Here is a 21,545-nt window from a genome sequence, read left to right as displayed (position 1 = left end):
AAAATGTGAAATGGGCTGACCTTCTACCAACACCTTGCTGAACTCCGCAAAAATGCTGTATTATTTGCAGAGATCTCACTCAGAAGCAGTTCATACAACTGTCTACATCTCCCAAATATTTACCTTGCTAGAATATAACAAGTAATCAAAGCATGGGAAAAAACTTTTTGTCTTTCTATATGCAAGTTTACAAATTAAAAAATGTACACTCCCTTCCCTTCCCTTCCCTTCCCTTCCCTTCCCTTCCCTTCCCTTCCCTTCCCTTCCCTTCCCTTCCCTTCCCTTCCCTTCCCTTCCCTTCCCTTCCCTTCCCTTCCCTTCCCTTCCCTTCCCTCCCCTCCCCTCCCCTCCCCTCCCCTCCCCTCCCCTCCCCTCCCTTCCCCTCCCCTCCCCTCCCCTTCCCTCCCCCTCCCCTCCCCCTCCCCTCTCCTCCCCTCCCCCCCAGATTATTATTAACCACTAGCCACTTAAAATTTTGCTAAATTTTGGAATGATTTTCACAGGAACAGCACAGATTAATAATTAATTATTCAATAATATTAGTATTATTACTGAAAGTCAAGATGGAACTTCAGAAAGAGCTGGCAAAGCAAGAAAGCCTATGACTGACAGAATTATAGGAACTTCTGCTAACAGAAAATGATTGGTAGGATATCTTCCATTTATGCTAATTTGCCAAGTGCTTAAATGTGTCTACTGAAGTAACCAGTTTGTTAGACGAGCAGAGACTGGGACCAGCATATCAAGGTTTGAATAAACAGACTATCCACCCTCTCTAGAAATGTGTGTAATGTTCTTTGGAAAGAACAAAAGAAGAATGTTTTAAGGAAGGTCTTATGCTTATTTCCTTACTAATGATTTTTTTTTTTCTTACAAGAGAATGCCCTTGCAGTCCTTTGCAGGGAAAGTCACAGTGTACTATTTACATTGGGTAAAAAGCCAGTGTATAATCGTGTCACTGTGACATGCTACAACTCAGTATCACTCCTAAATTAGCTGCATAGTCACAGCTTATTTCTTTTACAAAAGCAGCATTACCTGCGGGAAGGGAAGGGAAGGGAAGGGAAGGGAAGGGAAGGGAAGGGAAGGGAAGGGAAGGGAAGGGAAGGGAAGGGAAGGGAAGGGAAAGGGGAAATGTCCTAATGTCCTAATTATTTTCTATTAAAAATAAGTTTAGAAAAAAAATCCTGAGGTTTGGACAATCAATTTATTAAATCTTACATAACTGCACAGAAGAAAAGGATTTATATAAAGTGCTTTGTAAACTAATCCCCAACAGAAAGCTCTTTCACATCTGCTGGCTGCTAAGAATACTTCTGAGTCTTTCATCAGTCTAATTCTGTCTGGATTTGACAGGATTAGATAAAGGCAAATATTAAGGGCCACACGATTAGCTTTTCCTAAATCTTTCAAACTTCAGGACAGTGAAAAGGGGAGTAGGAAATATGTAAAGAAATTAGATTACTCTATAGAAGACTTTTTTTGATTTTTTTTTTGAAATGAATTTGGTATGTTTCTAAAGAGTGACTTTAAGAAAATATTCCTTTCAATGCAAACTAAACATTCCTGAATCGCAACAGAATGAGGGCACGCTCATGGTAAACCACTCCTAGCCCAAGTTAAACAGGCTGAGCACTCTCCTTGATGCTGCCAAAGAGATATTTAATTTCTTTATATGCTAGTTGCTTCCATGACCTCTGACTATTCCACGGTTCTCTTGAGAGGGATCCTTTTTTTTCTCTTCTATTTTTCATGGCCCATATAATGCTTTAGTTTACACAGGAGAGAACTATTCAGTGAGAATCTCAGAGTTTGGCTCGTGAGTGATAGAGTTATAAAAGATTCATTGTAGAAGACAGAGTTCTTTGCAAATAAATGTATTTGTATTGTGCCATCTATTTTTCTTTGAAGCTGCTTCTCTGAGTGTGGTTGTAATTAGAACAAGACAAGCCAGCGCTGTATGATATATTATCAGTCTCACCTAATAGCAGCCTGTTAAAGCAGCTGCATATAGAATAAGAAGATGGTAAGCTGGGTATATGTGCATTTATATGCATACATGTCCAAGTATCTTTATAGAAATGTCTCAAAGCTCTAGACCTCGAACAAAGAAATATAAAAATACATGATGAGCAGTTATGTTTTTTTATCATACAAAGCCCCAGTTTTGCATAGAGTATTACTTATTACAAGTGAAAAATTTGCTCTAAAATCACATTACAAGTGATACATCATGCTTCTGCTTAAAAACATGCAAGCCACCATACAAATGCCATATAAAAATTAAATACATTAATAAAGTATATTATAAAATTACACCTTAATAATAAATTTCAAAATGTATTTGCACTGTTTGGCAACTTATTTTTATTTTTTTGCCATGGAGTTTTAGGAGTGGTTACTCAGTAAAATTTGCAATACTTTTGTAAATAGCAGAAATTATTTATTTAATTTGTTTTTCACTCTGCATGTCTGGCAAATGTAGAATATGTATGTTTTGCATGCTGCACTAGCAAACTTTTCAGTGTTACAGAAGAAAAAATTAAGTTTCTGATGAACATCAGTTCTCTTTCACAGGTCACTTTTGCTTAACTTCAGTTTAATAGGTTTTTATATTGCTTTGTTTTGGTACATTTTAAAATACTGAGCCAAACCCTGGGCTGTAAATCCTGGTGTAGCTGCACTGGATCTACCGAAGCAGTATCAGTAAATACTTGTTGAAGATCTGGCTACTATTATTTTTCAGGGGAAAACAGTTTGTTGAATCACTTCATTAAATCTTTGTTGGCTTTGGACTCATGCAAAATTTTATTACACGATTGTTCTCAGGAACATGATTATTTACACAGCTCAAAACCCAGTCACCATGGACAATGAGTTACAGAGACTGAACACCTACATCACTTTAATATGCTGCTTTTCTTTTTCACCAAAGCACCTGGATGTATAATATTAGCAAACTGGGAATATCCTTACCTGATTGAGTACCCAAATGCTGTGCAGTGTAAAACAGAATACCGTCTGGAGATAGAGGCTGAAACTGGAGTTTGATATGGGTCTTATGTCGGATATAAAAGGGTGCAAATGACATCCACGATGATTCATTACTTCTGAAAGAAGGATCACTAATGGAAATATCTGAAAAATATAACAGGAAATGTCGTCTTCTGAAAGATACTTGGGAGTACTGCATTATTGTAGCATCAGTTGTCTACAGATATTCTGTATATCTCACATATGCAGTACATAATACTTCCAATTCTTCCCTTTCTGAAGACTAAAAAAAAACACAACTAAAACAACTAGATATAGAATAAAACTCACATAATAACAAATCAAAGCCATTTTGTTTTCTGGATGCCTTGTCTGCATTGACAATCAAGCCTGTAATTTTCATGCAAACTAAATGTGATCTTGTTAGTGTTCATTTTCAAATATACAAAAGTGTTATTTTTACATTGTTTAAAAATCCAGGCACAAAGTGCTCTTGCAGGAGTCAAAATAAGCAGTCATTTCTTCACTACATAGACAAAGCCTTTAGTGGAAGATCTTTATGAACTGCTTCTTATGACATAAGAATGTACATTTTAAGTTGAAAGTACATTACTAATAGCTGCTGAAATTTGTTTTTAGGGTAATCACACTGAGCTGCTCAGTAATTCAAATGGTTCCTTATTATACTGAAATGTATAATATTTCAAATATTACACATTTTCTCTTTCATTTTTTCTGCTGAAGCTGTGTTGTTTCTTTTTTAAGAAACCAACAACTTACCTCAGTTTTGCACCCGAAATTTCCTAGAAGATTTATAGTAACTTGATTTCAGCCGAATATACCTTCAAGATTTCCTAGTAGCACACTCCTACATGACCTTATATTATCTTTCCACACTCAAGTTTTCTCTATAACATCTGCTTGTGAATTCACTTATCATGCAGTTATACCTTGTACTGCCTATCACAGATGGGCCTTAATTATTAGATTGGTATACAGCCAGCATGCTGCAAGACTTTGTAATTTGTCTGTTTGTCATACCACCTCCATCAGAATTGGATTCAAAGTGTTTTTGGTGGACAGTTTCCAGCAGACAGATGCAGCATTATAGAGGATCCAGATGCCTCACCTGTTGTCAGTACTTGATCATGCCTCAGTAAATAACACAACTGGCCTCTTTGTTATTTTATTTTTTCCCCTAGGTTACAGTTAATACTTCCAAGAAACATGCATGGATTTAACACCACAAATTCTCAGTGAGTTTAGAAATAAGTTTTAACCTCTGTAAAACCATTTATAGTGGATTTATGAAATGTTCTAATAATCTGAATGAAACTTTTGATGATCTGCTATTCAACCTACACATATATTCTCACTCAAAAATATTAACAAATCACTCCCATATTAAGCATCATAATAGCTGTTATGACATCAAGGCTATGCAGTGTCTGTAGTAATATGTCAGAAAAGTAAAGTTCCTGGCATCTATACTTAAAAGATAACAGTAATAAAAATACAGTCTTGAGAGCAGCAAAGACTGTGTAAGACAAACAGTAATAGAACTTTCTAAACAGATTGTGATATAATGAATGCAATTAAAATGTCTGAACACTCTCAGGTACAAAAGCCAAAACAAAGTTATACTTAAAATTAATGATTTTCATTTGGATTTTTAGATGCTTGTATTTTTTTAGTGGGTAAGAGAAAATATTCTCCATTAGCAGTTACAGATGTAGTCCATACCTTGATGGCTTCATATTTAAAAATTACACAGAAATAATGATTCTTTTGTTCATAGACTTTTTTGCTTTCTGCATCAGTCAGTCAGTCTTCTCCTAGCAAAGTTTTGCACAGCAAGACTTACATACGGAAGAACTGTGCCACAGCCATCAATCTTATACTAAAATAAGTAAAAATCTTATACATGTACTAATCTCATGATAAAATAATATAAAAATAAAATACTGCTTAAAAGGTCATACTAGCAGAAGTGTAAAATGAGATATCTGAAAGTCTCTGTGACACATTCAGTTTCACTTTGTCAATGTAGTTAATTCTTTACAGTTTATGAAGGAAGCATGGGCAATGACTAGTGTGAAAGCAAAATGTTATGCTGCAGCAGTGAAATGCTACATTGCTTATCATTGGCAAGTATATGGGAGAAAGATTGCTATAGTAAAAAGCCTTGGAGCAGAGAGAGAAAATAAGGATGGAAAAAAATCATGATTTTATAGTATCACTCAGAAAATGAATTAAATCCATGACTTTATTGCAAACAATATCTAAAAATGTCAGAATGCTTTAGAAAGGCAGTATCATGATTCTGATTTACAGATATCAAATAAAATACTCTATTTAATATACTTTGTTTTGCAATTTTCAAGATGCAAATAATTTATTTCCATTTTGCTAAAAATGTTTTAATTTCCAATAAATTTATCTGAACAAATCTCAGAGAACAACACATTTTGCCACAGTGCAGCAGGACTAACTACAGGAAGTACTTGAATGACTTCTAGTTTGCATGTAGATTATTTTGTAGGTCCAATAAATATTGATTACATGCATGAAAAAGATCTGACTTGACAGGTACATGGAAAGTTCACCATATCTCAGAACAGAAGGCTTTAAGTCTACTGCAGTGCACAGAGATAATCAGAATAAAATTCAATTTTTTGCAACACTGCATCTATAGATAGACAAGTTTTTAAGCTGTAGAATAAGAAAATTTAAGCATTTCAATTTGCTTTTATGGCAGGCATATGCAAAACTAACATGTTAAGTCAAATGCTGAGATACTTTGTTATTGTATTCTTGGCAACAACCTTTGTTTTTTCCCCTAAGATAAGAATATAAGTAGTTTGGCAAAACTTGTGCAAAACAGTTATTCTTACCCCAGAGAAACTCTGCTAAAACAGCTGAGACAAATGGATGCCTTTGACAGTCCTATAAGCTAAATTTGTAGGACCTCTACTGTGTAGCTGTTGTATTCCTCATTAGTGCACTCAGCACCGCATGGTGTACTGTTAGCACAACAGGCATTTAAGCAAACACTTTTATTCTGTATCAGACTAATGTCTCACTTCTCTAAGCTGAGTACTAGTATCTGATAAAGCTGTGCATCTCTAAATGATACCGAAAGAATTAAACTCTAAATCCCTTTAGACCAATGAGAGATATGGGAACACATAACAAGTTTCTGCAAGTACTATTGCTGAAGTTTGCTACTGTTTCTCTCTATTAAACATTCATACATTTCAGGTTCCTCCTGCTACCCTCCTTTAAGTAGCCCTGTAACACTCTATATTAGGTTTACATGGCAAGAGTTTGTTAGCAAGGTGGCTGCAGGGGTGGCCTCTGTGAGCACAGCCCGGTAGGTGCCCCATGTCAGATCAGAGTCAGCTCCAGACAGCTCCAAAGGGACCTGCTGCTGGCCAGAGCTGAGGCAAGAAGCAGCGCTGGGTGTACCTCTGAGAGAACAGATTGAAGGAAGGGGAAAAAAAAACACCTGCTGTGCAACTGTAGCTGGGAGAGAGGAGAGAGAAGCAGACCCCAAGGTCAGTATGGAAGGAGGGCAGGAGGTGCTCCAGGCATGGAGCAGAAGTTCCCCTGTGGCCTGTGGAGAGGCCCCTGGTGGAGCAGGCTGTTCCCCTGCAGCCCATGGGTCCCGCATGAAGCAGATCTCCATGCTGTAGCCCGTGGAGGAGCCCCGGTGGAGCAGGTGGATGTGGCCTGGAGGAGGCTGCGGCCCATGGAGAGCCCCTGCAGGAGCAGGCCCCGGGCCGGAGCTGCAGCCCGTGGAGAGGATCCAACACAGGAGCAGGGGGCCTGGGGGGAGCTGCCGCCCACATGTGGGGGACCCGTGCTGGAGCAGTTTGCTCCTGGGGGATGGACCCCATGGTATGAAGCTGTGTGGGAGCAGTTCTTGAAGAGCTGCTGCCTGTGGGCAGCCCCCGCAGGCTCAGTTTGGGAAGGACGGCATCCCGTGGGAGGGACCCCACGTGGAGCAGGGGCAGAGAGTGATCGTGAAGGAGCAGCAGAGACAAAGTGCTAGGGACTGACTGAAGCCCCCATTCCCAGTGCCTCTGCGCCACTTGGGGGGAGGTGGTGGAAGAGGGTGGGTGGGTGGAAGGTGATTTTAGTTTGCTTTTTATTTCTCGCTGCTCTAGTCTCCTAGTCTTAGTCAATAAATTGCAGTTAACTCTCTATGCTGAATTTGTTTTGCCCATGACGATTACTGTTGAGTGATCTCCTTGGCCTTATTTAAACCCTTGAGCCGTTTTCATTATATTTTCTCCCCCTTTCCCTTTGAGGAAGGAGAGTAAGAGAGGGGCTGTCATGGAGCTCAGCTGCCCAGCTGGGTAAAGCTACCACATGCTCATATATTCTATTGAACCACTATTATTTTGAGGTTATTCTTGCAGCTTGGTTTGCACTATTGAAGCCCAACTGCTTCTACACATCCCACCCTGCTGCCTCAAGAATTACGCTATGATAGTTTATTCAAGCAGCTTGTTGCCTTAAAACTTTCAGCGAGCCCATTTGCCATGCAGTCTGTCAACAAATCTTGCAGCAGAAAAGTAAAACAAACAACTTAAAAAACTGAGCTCAAACACCATGAAGGAAGCCTAGAGGCCGTGGAAGCAGGGATGGGCTACCCAGCAGGAATACAGAACCAACACCTGAGTGTAACAATGGTGGAGTTAGGAATCAAATCTCAGCAGGAGTGGAAACTGGCAAGGGATGTGAAAGGAAACAAGAAGACTTCCGACAAGAAATCTAAGGAAAGCGTGGAGCCACGTTTTCCCCCATGTGTGGGAACCTAATGAAAGACAACATGGAAAAAGGCAAGATACTCAAAGATACTCAAGATACTTGATTTTCTTTACTGGTAAAGTCTGCTGAAGACTCCCAGGTCCTTGAGCCTGGAAGCAGCACTTGGGGAAGTGAAGCATTATCTTTGGCAGAGGAAGAATCTGGGAGCACTTCAGCCAGTCAGACACAGTCAAGGACAGAGGACTGGGATACATCCCAGAGTAATGAGGGAGATGGCCAATGTCACTGTGGGGCTGCTCCTGACTGATAAGCTTTGAAAGATCATGGGGACCATAGGAGGTTCCTGATGATAGGAGGAAAGCAAAACATCACATTCTCTTCCAGCAAAGGCAAGAAAGATGATGCAAAGACTTATAGTCCAGTCAACCTCACTTCACTTAGAAAATACCATGGAGCAAAAACCTCCTGGATGCAATATCCAAGCATAGAATCATAGAATCATAGAATATCCTGAGTTGGAAGGGACCCTTAAGGATCATCAAGTCCAACTCTTGACACCGCACAGGTCTACCCAAGTTCAGACCATGTGACTAAGTGCACAGTCCAATCTCTTCTTAAATTCAGTCAGGCTCGGTGCAGTGACCACTTCCCTGGGGAGCCTGTTCCAGTGTGCAACCACTCTCTCTGTGAAGAACCCCTTCCTGATGTCCAGCCTAAACTTCCCCTGCCTCAGCTTAACTCCATTCCTGCGGGTCCTGTCGCTGGTGTTAATGGAGAAAAGGTCTCCTGCCTCTCGACACCCCCTTACGAGGAAGTTGTAGACTGCGATGAGGTCTCCCCTCAGCCTCCTCTTCTCCAGGCTGAACAGGCCCAGTGCCCTCAGCCGTTCCTCGTACGTCTTCCCCTCCAGGCCTTTCACCATCTTCGTAGCCCTCCTCTGGACACTCTCCAACAGTTTCATGTCCTTTTTATACTGTGGTGCCCAGAACTGCACACAGTACTCGAGGTGAGGCCGCACCAGCGCAGAGTAGAGCGGGACAATCACCTCCCTCGACCTACTAGCGATGCCGTGCTTGATGCACCCCAGGACACGGTTGGCCCTCCTGGCTGCCAGGGCACACTGCCGGCTCATATTCAACTTGTTGTCTACCACGACCCCCAGATCCCTCTCTTCTAGGCTGCTCTCCAGCGTCTCATCGCCCAGTCTGTACGTGCAGCCAGGGTTTCCCCGTCCCAGGTGCAGGACCCGGCACTTGCTCTTATTGAACTTCATGCGGTTGGCGATCGCCCAGCTCTCCAACCTATCCAGATCCCTCTGCAAGGCCTTTCCACCCTCATTCGAGTCCACAACTCCTCCAAGTTTGGTGTCATCAGCAAACTTGCTCAAAATGCCTTCTATTCCTACATCCAGATCGTTTATAAAAATATTGAAAAGTACCGGCCCTAAAATGGAGCCTTGAGGGACCCCACTGGTGACCGCCCGCCAGCCTGACGCAGCCCCATTCACCATAACCCTTTGGGCCCTGCCCGTTAGCCAATTGCTCACCCACCGTATGATGTTTTTATTTAGCTGTATGCTGGACATTTTGTCCAGTAGGATCCTATGGGAAACTGTGTCAAAAGCCTTGCTGAAGTCCAAAAAAATCACATCAGCTGGTTTCCCTTGGTCCACCATACGGGTGATCTTATCATAAAAGGAAATCAGGTTAGTTAGGCAGGACCTACCCTTCACAAACCCATGCTGGCTGGGACCAATGACTGCTTTGTCCCCCAGGTGCGCCTCAATACGTTCGAGAACCATCTTCTCCATGATTTTACCAGGCACTGACGTGAGACTGACAGGCCTGTAATTGCTAGGGTCTTCTTTCTGACCCTTCTTGAAAATCGGCACAACATTTGCCAGCTTCCAGTCTACCGGGACCTCTCCAGACTCCCAGGATCGTTGAAAAATAATTGAGAGAGGTTCCGCGATGACGTCCGCCAGCTCCTTCAGCACCCGGGGATGAATCCCATCCGGACCCATGGACTTGTAGAGATCCAGGTGGAGTAGCAGATCCCGCACACGTTCAGGGTCGGTTGGGAGTTTGTCATCCCCACCGTCCCGGTCCTCCAGCTCGGGGCACCCTGGGTCCCGAAGCCCATCATCGGCATTGAAGACAGAGGCAAAGAAGGAGTTAAGCGTCTCTGCTTTGCCTATGTCATCGTCTGTGAGAAGACCTTCCCTGTCAAGGAGCGGCCCTATGTATTCTTTAGTTCTCCTTTTTCCATTCACATATCTAAAAAAACCCTTTTTATTTTCTCTCACAGACACAGCCAGCTTCAACTCTAGGTGTGCTTTAGCCACACGAATTTTCTTCCTACAGACACGAGCAGCATCCCTGTATTCTTTCCATGTCACCTGGCCCTCCTTCCAGTAGCGAAACACTCTCTGTTTCCGCCTAATCTCCATAAGAATGTTCCTGGTCAGCCACGACGGCCTCCTGCCCCGCCTGCCTGACTTGCGATATTTAGGAATCGCCTGATCTTGTGCTTCTAGGAGGCATCGCTTAAAGAGTGACCAGCACTGGTGGACATCAAGGCCTTCAAGAGCAGCTTCCCAGGGGACCTTGCTGACTAGTTCCCCGAGCAGCCTGAAGTCCGCCTTCCCCATATCTAGGGATGAGGTTTTGGTGGCACTTTTCCTTCTGTCACCGTAAATTTTGAACTCAACCACTTCATGGTCGCTATGACCGAGGCGGCCACCAATCACCACATCTCCCACCAGACCCTCTCTGTTTTCTAGCAACAGGTCTAGGAGGGCACCTTTCCTAGTTGGCTCCGTTAGCACCTGCACCAAGAAGTTATCATCTAGGTGCTTCATGAACCTCCTGGACTTGCTCGTGAAAGTCCAGGAGCATGTAAAAGACAAGATGTTGACAAGGTCAAATTATGCATGACCAGCCTGATAGTTTTTTTGATGAGATGGGTAGCTCTGTGACAAGCCAAGAACAGTGAATGTTTGCCTCAAGTTGGGGCAAGGCCTTCGATATAGTCTTTTCATAGTATACTTATACAGCCAAATTGGCAAAATATGGTTTGGATGATCAGCCTTTGATGCTATATCAGCTATACCACTTTGGTTTTCTTCTCTCCAAGCCTTTTTGGAACTAAATACAAACAATATTCCTGCCTGTTAGTCCCTGAGTAAGCTGAGCCAGACGGACTCAAGGGAGCAGCGAGTGCCAGCTTTGGAGTCCTAATCACCCAGGCTGGTCCAGAGTGAAGAGGCAGGGCTGAGATCAAGACCACAAGTCAGCTTGTGGATTGGGGTCCAGGTCCAGATCAACACAGTTCATGGTCTGGATGTGGTGCTGCTGCAGTGCAGCCAGGGATCAAGGTCAAGAGCCTCTAAAAGCTGCTCTTGAGCAAAGCAGGAGGAAGCTCCTGCTGAGGCTTCTCAGCAGAGCTGTCTTCAAGACTAGACGCCTGCACCATCTCTAGGATGACTGAAACCAAGCAGACAAACCATTAGGAGGTGGTGAAAGAATGCACTTACAGCGCAGCACTAACAGTTCATTAGCAATAAGCAGTTGCCTGAAATCTTTTAAGTTCACAGTCAATGTTTTGAATCTGTCATAGAGAGTGAGCAGCTCCACCAGACAATTGTTTCATTTTGGAAAATAATGACAGGTGTGTCAGTATGGAAATCTTCATCGTGAGCTAGTATTTGCTTAAGATTGCAGCTGAAAAATTACTGAAATAGCACAGGCTTTTTTTTTTTTTTTAAGGGGGGAGGTTGTGTATGTAGGTATTTAGATAAAAAGAAAAAAAAATCAGCTTGTCTCAATTGTGTTTTTCTTTTCAATTATCACTGCTTATTTAATCTTTGAAGAGCTAACATTTCCATAACCAACAAACTAATTCAAGTATAACAACAAAAAAGAACAACAACAAAACAATGAAAAACAAAATAACCATTGGAACTTTCATTTTTAGTGCAGTAACAAGAAGTAGAGCATGTTAATGAAAGTATTGATTATTAACACAACTCTAATAGACCAGTTAGAACAATGTATTCATGAAAGTGGTAATTTTGTCAGACCTGCAGCCATTAGTAATCCTTGTTGTCCCTGAAGACATGACTGAGCCAAACATTGTTCTGAACAATACTGGAACAAGAGATTGCAATTTTGTAAGTGAAGTCTACAGTTCTATTTGTTTTTGTTGCAGCAGATTTGTAACCACTAATTAGATATCTAATTAGCTAGGAAGTAACATCTAGGAGCATATGGTTAAATCCCCAAAGAGACCTCTGGTTCTCCAAAGCCTAAAATAGCTATCACCATCCAAAGTCAAAACAGTAGACCTCGGGCTTTCTGTGTGATACATACTAAGGGATGAGTGCCTAAGAATAAGTGATGGGGCCCAGCAAAATGTACTGGGAGCAGCTATGAAACCTCAATGTGATGAAAGGAATTGGAGTAGGAATCTGAACCCAGTTCTCCTGTATCTGAGGATACGGATATTGTAAGCAGGATATGGATAATTTCTATTCAAAATGGACACCTTTTATCTATGGATAATTACAGGGGAGGGTCAGACTGATTATCAGGAAAAGGTTCTTCATCCAGAGGGTGGTTGGGCACTGGAACAGGCTTCCCGGGGAAGCAGTTATGGCACTTATCCTGCTGGAGTTCAAGAAAGTTTTGGACAACACTCTCAGACACGTGGTCTAATATATATACATATATATATATATTTTTTTTTTGGGTGTTCCTTTGGGGACCCAGGAGTTGAACTCGATGACCCTCATGAGTCCCTTCCAACTTGGATATTCTATGATTCAATTTCTTCTGTACAATGAATATTTCACTAGATACACAAAAAAATCCTAGAACAGATTAGAAGACAGGAAAAAAAATATAAAAGAAATCCTTTCATATCCAATAGCTCAGTGGTATTATATTCTTTGGAATATGAGTTCAAGGATTTGTTTGATAGTGAAAATGAATGCTTAATCACTAGATACGTGATACAAGCAAGAGCTACAGATGTTTAATCCATGACTAGCTTTGGTAACAAGCCTTCTCTAGGTACTGAAATGCTCTGAAGACACTTTCAAGACGAAACCTAAAAGAAGAAACACCCAATCTGAAAGTCCCTCACCACGACCATTTCTGCACTGAAAGCCTTCAAGTGTCTCAAGACTAAGGCATTGAGTGGGATTGGGAGTATCTCAGAAATTGGGAGTATCTCAGAAAATAATTCCAGAGCCATACTGCTGCATAGTTGTTAGCTGGCTCTATGTTACCCAGTTTCTTCTGAACTGGGTAACAAGAGGGAATGGTAAGCTCATGGTTGAATTTTTATTGGGCCTTCACATCACTCTTGACTGACTTGGTACAGAGGGCATTACTTTTGTACTGCATACCAATTCTTTCTTTTTTTGCCAAGCATAATTTCTGCTAAAGTTTATATAGTAATCCATGGCATGTGTTGAAGTAGGCAACTCACTGTATTCTACTTGACACTTTAAAATATACAAAGAAATATTACAAATGCATGTTTTCTTGTGTCTACTGTGAATATTGTTTACGGACAAATCTGAAAGTTTAGATTGTTTCCTTTTTTTTTGGTTAAAACTTTGAAAGAACATTTTATCCTTATATAATATGACTGCTACTCCAAGATGTTCTCAGCATGTTGCCACAAGGTTTCAAAAATTCTGCTGGAAACAGAAAGCTTGATGGGCCCTTTGTTGCTTAAATTACTAAGAGAACACAGTAGTCAGTGTGACTCAAAACAACAAGCTATTAAGTGCCCACAATTGTCTTTAAAATGGTTAAACGTAGAAACACAAGTTTCCAAACAGTATCTATGAAACAGTTTGTGCATAAAATCAGCAAATCTAACTGCATTGTCAGAGAAATCCAACATATTATGCATGCATGTATGCATGTGTTTGCGCTTGAGTGTTTGTATGTAAGGTGCCTGTTTATGATAAGAATCTTGAGCTAAAGCATAGTCTAAATTAATTTGTCTTATACTAGTAGTAAATATGCATTGGGGAACATTCTAGACTATGTAGAAAGAAAAAAAAATCTTTATAGTAAAAATGATTCTAAAAGACAGTTTCTTCCACTTTTCATTATGACTAGATTGTGACTAGATGGACTAGATAGTTACAGAATTGTATTTTATTCTGAGGTATTTGCAAAATTCTGCTGTACTATTTTATCAGACATGGAATTTGACATCAGAGCAACATCTAGAAAATTGACTTCTATTGATAAACATGATCAAAGGAAATTGTTTGTTATTCATTCATCAAGATTTTTTTTTTACTGCTTGATAAGTATCGTATTATATTTAGGATAAGAACAATGAAAAGCTCTTTTACATTTGCTTTCCTTTCATCAGACCTGTACTGATAAGCAGTGATTGTAGCTACGGAATTCAGAGCATAATATACAGTGGAAGACATCTATTATTAACTTATTTCTTTGTTAAAAGGGCAGTAGCATTCCATTATGGGGCCTTGAAGAAAACAGAAGTTATTTTAGTAGGTGTTGTGAAAGTGTGTCATACAAACTAATCCCTTTGTATTTGAACATAGTAATAGTTTCAGTAAGTGCACTTAAAGTTTATGGGACATGATGAAATTATTGTTTTCTATTTATCTGATCAGCATCTGTTTAACAGAGCCAAAACTTCCTTGGTAAAGACGAAAACTATTGAATAATTAAAAATTTAAAGAAATACAGTGATAAAACTGCTTATTTTAGTTACTGTCAATTCTTCTCCAACACTGCCATCTACAGAATCTTGCAAATACTACATTGATGTCGCCTTAAAAGAGACAGGTCTGTAAAATTTTACAATTAACTCCTCTGAAATTATAGGTTTTCTTCTTTCCTCTACAAAACCGAGTATATTACGTAGGACATAAATTTCAGATGCTTATTATCTAGTGGAATTCTAGCTTATGTAGAAAGATATCTCAAAGCTTGACATAATGTAAGAGGAGTTTCATCGACTCCAAATTTATTTTTGTTCAAGTTGTCTATCGCCTTGAATGAGACTGTTTATGTCAAGGTGAGAGACCTGATCTAATCTTTAAAAAAAAAAGAAAGAAATGCAAGATAAAAATGTTTGGATGATAGAAAACTACCTCAGGGATACATAGTTGCTGTGTTAAACTTTCCTCTAAACCTTCACTTTTGGCCACTGCAAGAGACAGGATTACTGGACTCGCATAGGGACACTTCATACATGAGGAATAAGCAGCTGAGGTGCAATTTGGTAAAGATTAGAATATACATGCAGACAGTTATTATGGATATATATGTACATGTATATATATAATAATGTAGTAATGATGTGCTACAAATCAAACTATTTGTCTGCAGCAAAAGGTTTTTAGACTGTTCCTTCATCTCTAAGCTTTGACACTTGATCTTGGCCACTTTTCTCACAAGCCAATAGGTCTACTGCATGCTCAGAGGAGAGCTGAAACAGCCAGGTCCTTAGTGATTTCTTGGCCCCAGGTACTGCATATAGCCAGGGACCTGGAAGGCTGCATCTGTTGTCTCAAGCTCTGTCTGTGTTGAAGCCTCCACACCACCAGAGAGAGCTGCTCTGCTGCCTGCTGGTCTATGGCATGTTGCCACCATATCCAAGAATACATGAAAAGACTGAGTTCAACTGTGGGGCCCCCCTCTACAGAAGGAGCAGTTCTTTAAGAACTGTTATAGCCTCACCTGAATATATGATTTCATTTTTCTCATGCAGTTTTCATAAAGAACCACCTGATCTAGTTCCAACCCCCCAACCATGGCAGGGGGGTTGGAACTAGTTGATCTTTAAGGTCCCTTCCAACCCAAGCCATTCTATGATGATTCTATGATATTTTTAGTGTTTGTTAGGCAGGTTAGTACTTGATTTCTGTCATTTTGTGTTTAATTATCTCTAACTTCTGTGGTCAAAGTACTTTTTCTCATTACTGTGGCTCTAGCCCTACTGCCTTATTTATTTCACCTGACCTGTTGCTGTGTAAACCATATTACTGTCCTGTATTTTTCCAGTCACTATTATTTGGTAAAGTCCTATTTGTTCTTACTCTTTGCTATTCTCCTCTGATGTCTTTTGCCTCATAAATCTCTTCTGTCCTTTCCTCACACTTCTTTCCTTCTTTCTTGCACATTCATTAGTCTCCATCATTTAATTTCCCTCTGTTCTCTTTGGGTCCCTTGGGCCATTCATTCTTCTCTGTCTCTTTTTCTTTTGGCTTCAATAACCACCATCAATCCAGATATGAGATATTCAATCTTGATAAACAGCTGTTTTTAGCAATTTGCCATCCACTAAAAGTGCAAACTCTGCTTTGAAAAATCTCATGATAATTCATTACTCTGCCAGAGTAAGGTGAAATGCAGGGCATGGAGTTTGGTGAGGACCCATAAACTCCACTTATAAAAAGAAAGCTTTTAAATAAAACAGAAAGAAACCCTCTACTGTGTTTACCAGGTGGAAGAATTACTAGGAGGATGACAATCTACAAGAAATACAATTTTCTATTGCTCATTTATAAGCTATCTCTTTTAGGTAATAGTGGCCATCACAAGAAGATCCAAATCTATTAGGAAACCAGAACACAGGGTTTTTTACTTGATTAATTAACAGCTTTATGTATAGCACAAATTCTGTTGATCAGTGTCCTGAGTCCAGATGGTATGATATTTTAAAATCTCACTTGAAATGGGAATTCAAAATCTAAATGTTCACATGAAGAGCCCTGAAGAACTATTGCAGCAGAGGCAATAGAGAAAGCATGTTCTTACCTGGAATAAAGAATTTAACAATGGCTTTCCATAAGCTATATTCTTTTTGAGTTGTGTCTACCAATTGCAAGTGCTCTCTGAAACGGGATTTTAAAACTGTACCAAACTATTGGATGAGAACTGCAAAACAGGTCAAAAACAGTTCGGCTTGTCAGTTTTGTGCTTGAAACTTGCTCTGTAGGCAGAACAAAGGAGGTTGGACATTGGCAGGCAGTTTGAGAAAGGAGCTATTTAACAGTAACTGGTGTTCAAAAGTTGTAAAGAAAGCATCTTGAAGGAAAAACATACACTTCTACAATATTAACTTGAATTTGAGAAGTGCAGAATAGAGGATGCAGACCATAGTACATCTTTTTGCACACAGAGACACTTCTGAAACTTACAGGAAAAGTCCCTGAGCTTGTAGAAGTTATGTATGCACATTGTTGGATATTCATTTGTACAATCCCTTACAGGTGAAAACACCTTGATAAAGGATTCCTACATGTAAGGATAAGAAAAGATGGGCAGATTGAAGAGATATTTTGTGGGAGAGGTTGATAGAAAGTCAGGGAAAACAATCTCCTGAAGATTATTACAGTGGTATTTGCATTTCTATCATCATTCTCAGTGCATACCTATCCAACAGCTACTGAAGTCAAGAACAACCTCTCCACTGCTGTCAGAGGAAATTGGATAAGGTCCTAAATGCTTACTATTTCTGAGATGTGCTCAGAAGTGTGCTTCTGAGCTCTTAAGAGTATTTCTCAATGTACTTCATTATGGTAAGCTTGGGAATTGACCTGAGCAGAGTATCACTGTAACACTGCTCTGGAATGCTTCCTGTCCCCTCAGTATCTGACCGTGTCAAACTGCCCATGGATTTAGTTGAATGATTTGAAAAAAAATTAGGGAAAAAATGGTGTTGAAAATAAGCAGAGTCATAAAACTATCTAACATTTCACAGTATTAAATGATTTTATTTTTCTAACAGAAACAAGTACCAGTTTCTATCTTTAGTAAAATCTATTTTATACCTTGTGACTTCATTTCACATTTCATTCATATTTTACAAAATACTGTGTTTTTGCTGCCTGGACATTACTGTCAAGTAACTCTATGTACCGTGCACTATTGACTTGACATACCTTGTTCGCAGTAGGTACCTGTTGTTCCAAGAGGACAGTGACATGTGTAGCCATCAGGTAGCGGCACACAGGTACCGCCTTGCTTGCACAGATGTGGAGGATCATGCTCTGGATCACATACTGACACCGTTTCTGTGCAAAATGCACCTTTCCATCCAGTGAGGCAGTCACAGCTACGGTAGGTAAGTGAAAGGAAAGAATGCAACGTTATTACCAAAAGAAATCAATGGTTCAGTAGCAAAGTAATCAAGATTTTCAAGTCTGGGATACCTACATTTAATAATCTGGTCCAAAACAGCAAATAGAAGAGTGTCGTAACAAAGTTTATCATTTACCGTTTTGATCTGTTTACTTTATAGCAAGAAAATTGTATTTAATAGGGAACATAGTATTTTTAGTATTTGAGTTACAGGATCAGTATCTGCAAGAAACAATCAAGTTTGTGGCTATTTTTTTGTATTTTGCTCTACAAATAGCTCAAGGAAGCTTTGACTGCATAAACTAGTATGAGTCAAAGTGGAATTTAAAAGGGAAAGCAAAGCAGTGAAGAGCATTTCTAAAAACAATCAGATGTCACTATAAAAGAACTGTTAACAATTCCAAATTGTAACTACTTACAGGAGTCTGTCAGCAACTGCCTTTCATTTAGCCGTTATTCATTTCCTAAAATCTTATAATTGGCAATCAGAGATAGGCTTGGTGAAACACTTCATGGAAAAGAGGATAGTGGATTTGCCAAGAATGAGGGGGCAATCTGATTGTTGTATGACTGTAAACCTATGCCATTATCAAATTGTCTAAATTGACTGGATCACTAGTGAGTGTCTGGTACCTTCTATACCTTTCATCCAAACCAGGAGAACAAAAATTTCAGATTAACTTGTAAATTTAAAATTAAATTGAATTCTATAGAAATCATGAAATACAGAATACACTTGGAATTGATGCTAAAAATGCCCTCCTTATTAAGAAGCAAATTTTCAAAACAGTTCAAATGAAATGTGAGACTTATTTGCATTTTAAAATCTAGTGACACTTTATGATACAAAAATCATTCCCCTGAATAAAAACACTTATTGATTCTTTTTCCTAAATATTTTCTCTTTCTAGGCTAAGAATGAAATCTCATCTATTTTGATTGATTCTTAGTCCGTTTCTTTTTGTATATGTGCAAAATCTTGAATTGTTCTTCAAACTCACTCAGTTACACTTTCTCTATTAATCAGCCCACTGTTTCTGGAAAAAACATAACAGGGAGTCTGTGAAACCGCCTCATTTCAAGTATGTTCTGTCACTATATTTCATCTTCCACAGTTGATATACAAGACACAGTGATACTTTTATTGCTGTTTCACTAAACCTTCAGATCAGGCAACACCATGTAAATAAAGCAAAATCAGCAAGTCCTTTGATAAAGAGCTATCTGGATTGGAAGGGGAGAGAGGACAAGACCTTGCAAAAGCAAAAACATCTCCATTCATCATAGCATTAGAATGTGTTCCGTCTCACCAGCAACTGTTATGCTTTGATGCAGAAAAGTTACTGAGAAAGGGAAGTAATTTTGCTCCCTAAGTGGCAAACAGAAATGTCCATTTCTTGTGCTGTCAAGCAGGGTGTTCAGAGCCAAAGCTACTACTACGGGGAAGTATACACAAAGGTTCTTCTCATTTATTTTTTTTGCATCTGTGTATGTCTAATTTCATTATTTGTCTCTTATGACCTAATAAAAGTTAGGTTTTTAAATGAGTTGAAAACTATTTGCATAGGGCTGAACATGTTTGCTGTGGCTGATAGTGGCAACCCCTTCTACTAAACACGCTGAAGCAAGTTGGAAAGGGCTTGAGAAGTTCCGACCCAAAATTGCCTAATCTTTAGAAAGGTAAAGCAAGAGGCAACATTTCAAATCCTTTGCATCACATGGCCTGTCATATTGGTCTAGTTTTCTCTATACTTCATTATGGTTGCATATTGTTTTACCAGAATGGGTGAACCCAGTGGCTTGTAACATCACGAGTCCCTTGGTTCTCAAGTGTTTAAAGACACATTTATTTAGATAGAAGAAGTGAGATTCAGTTTGAGATCAAGATACTTAATTGAGCTGGGGGACAGGTTCTATTGCCTATGCATCCACGTTCAGTGATTCATTAGGTGCCCACACAGCCTCCAGTTGCCTTCCTAGAGGTATGTGGGAGCAGGAAGACAAGACTCTGCCAAAACACACTGAATGCTTGTTAGGCAATGGGATCCTAGAGTAGGTGCCTGAGCTCATAGGCTAATGGATTGATTAAATAACATCCACTTAATGGATTAATAAATTAACATCCAGTAGGTCTAGCAGAAACAGTCAGGGTAACCAGCACAATATCCATTGACATTATTCATGTATTGATATACATAACTAATGACAAGGACTGCATTCAACCGCCTCAACACAAGCATTTAGTGCCATCTGACATGCCTTGGTCAATCTGAGAAAGCTGTGCAACTAGAAGACAGAAGACCCGCAGAAGACATGTGCTCTTCTGGACACCCCATGGAGACCAGGAAAGGTATCCCAAGATACATGCTGATGTATAAAGACAACTGGAAAGGCCTGGACTTCCATTGACTGTGGATCAATTAACATCGATCTTACACTTTTGGCTTAACTGTTAAGTTTATGTGTTTTAGGAGCTAAATCTCACTGCAAGATACTTTCCTTTTTAAGTGTTTTTGAACAATATGGATTAAATTGATTCCTCTGTGTCTCAGCTATTAAGTTTCTCAAGAAAACTGTCAAAATGCCTCTAATTTTTCTATGTCATATTTTTATGTAGAGAAAGGATAGGAAGGCCCTCACTTATAACTTTTATAGTGTGACTTTGAGGAAATTGGATAATTCTTTTTCCTTGTCTTAGTTTTTCCAAGTGATTCTTAATAGGGTGCACTGCACAGTGTATATATATGACAAAGATGGGCCAAGTCAGGAAACAAGAACTGTCAAATTCACAGTTCACGGAGAAATAAAACAAAAGATCACTTTTGAATCTGGAAGTTTCAGCTATTATTTAGAGTTTTGTAATATTTCTGTTTAGGAAGTTCAATTATGGTTTAGTTTAATGTCAATTTGTTTGTTTCTTCTCAAATGCTTAACAGTGTCACACACTGTTCACAGAAAGGCTTTCCAGGCTCCAAGTCCAGTACTTAACCCAAAGTCAGCTCTCAAATAAGTAACACAGTTTCTGCATAAGTAGGGACAAGAAGCACTGTTAATGACATAAACCCGAAATGTGTTATATGAAAATTTTGGCAACATTAAAAAAATCATGAAAATTAATTTCACTTTTTATATACTATAAAAGCAATATGCTGGTATCTTACTACATAAAATCCTTATCAAACTAGAAGAATTTACTGAACCTTATTGGGAAATAATTAAGGTACTAAAGGATTTCTGTGAAGAAATTGGAATGTTTGCTTATATCTAATGTGGTTTCCTATACTAAACCAAGAGCATTCTCATATTAAACATAGAGAATATCAAGTTTAAAATGTCATGCTCAATGCTAACAAACCTGTAACTTTCTATAGTTATATAAAAGTGATGTAAAATCAAACAAATCTTCTTATAACAGAAGGGATTCAGCCCTGCAGATTCAGACACCTGAGTATGTGCAGGTGTATGTGAGAGTAGGTGTCTACATTTAAGATGTGTATCTATTCAATGTAGATGAGAGGCTCAATTAATTTACCTAATCAGGTAGGCCAGCTGAGACTAGGCAGATGTCTGCTGCCAACTAACACTTCCCAGGGGTATCCCATCTGGTCTCCAACTACTTTTCCATTGGTC

General features: G+C 39.5%; 1 protein-coding gene across 1 annotated transcript in view; it reads right to left on the bottom strand.

Annotated features, from left to right (window-relative positions):
• EYS (eyes shut homolog) overlaps positions 1-21,545 on the bottom strand; it is a 530,119-nt gene that overhangs the window by 7,468 nt on the left and 501,106 nt on the right. Inside the window, exons 27-28 of the mRNA XM_072035108.1 lie at positions 17,717-17,889; positions 2,977-3,138 (exon numbers count right to left, since the gene is read on the bottom strand). Of these exons, the coding sequence (XP_071891209.1) occupies positions 2,977-3,138; positions 17,717-17,889 (335 nt within the window). The remainder of the gene's footprint in view (positions 1-2,976; positions 3,139-17,716; positions 17,890-21,545) is intronic.

The sequence above is a fragment of the Anas platyrhynchos genome, chromosome 3 (assembly GCF_047663525.1).
Source record: "Anas platyrhynchos isolate ZD024472 breed Pekin duck chromosome 3, IASCAAS_PekinDuck_T2T, whole genome shotgun sequence".
Classification (NCBI taxonomy): Eukaryota; Metazoa; Chordata; class Aves; order Anseriformes; family Anatidae; genus Anas; species Anas platyrhynchos.
This window is presented reverse-complemented; position numbering and strand designations above follow the sequence as displayed.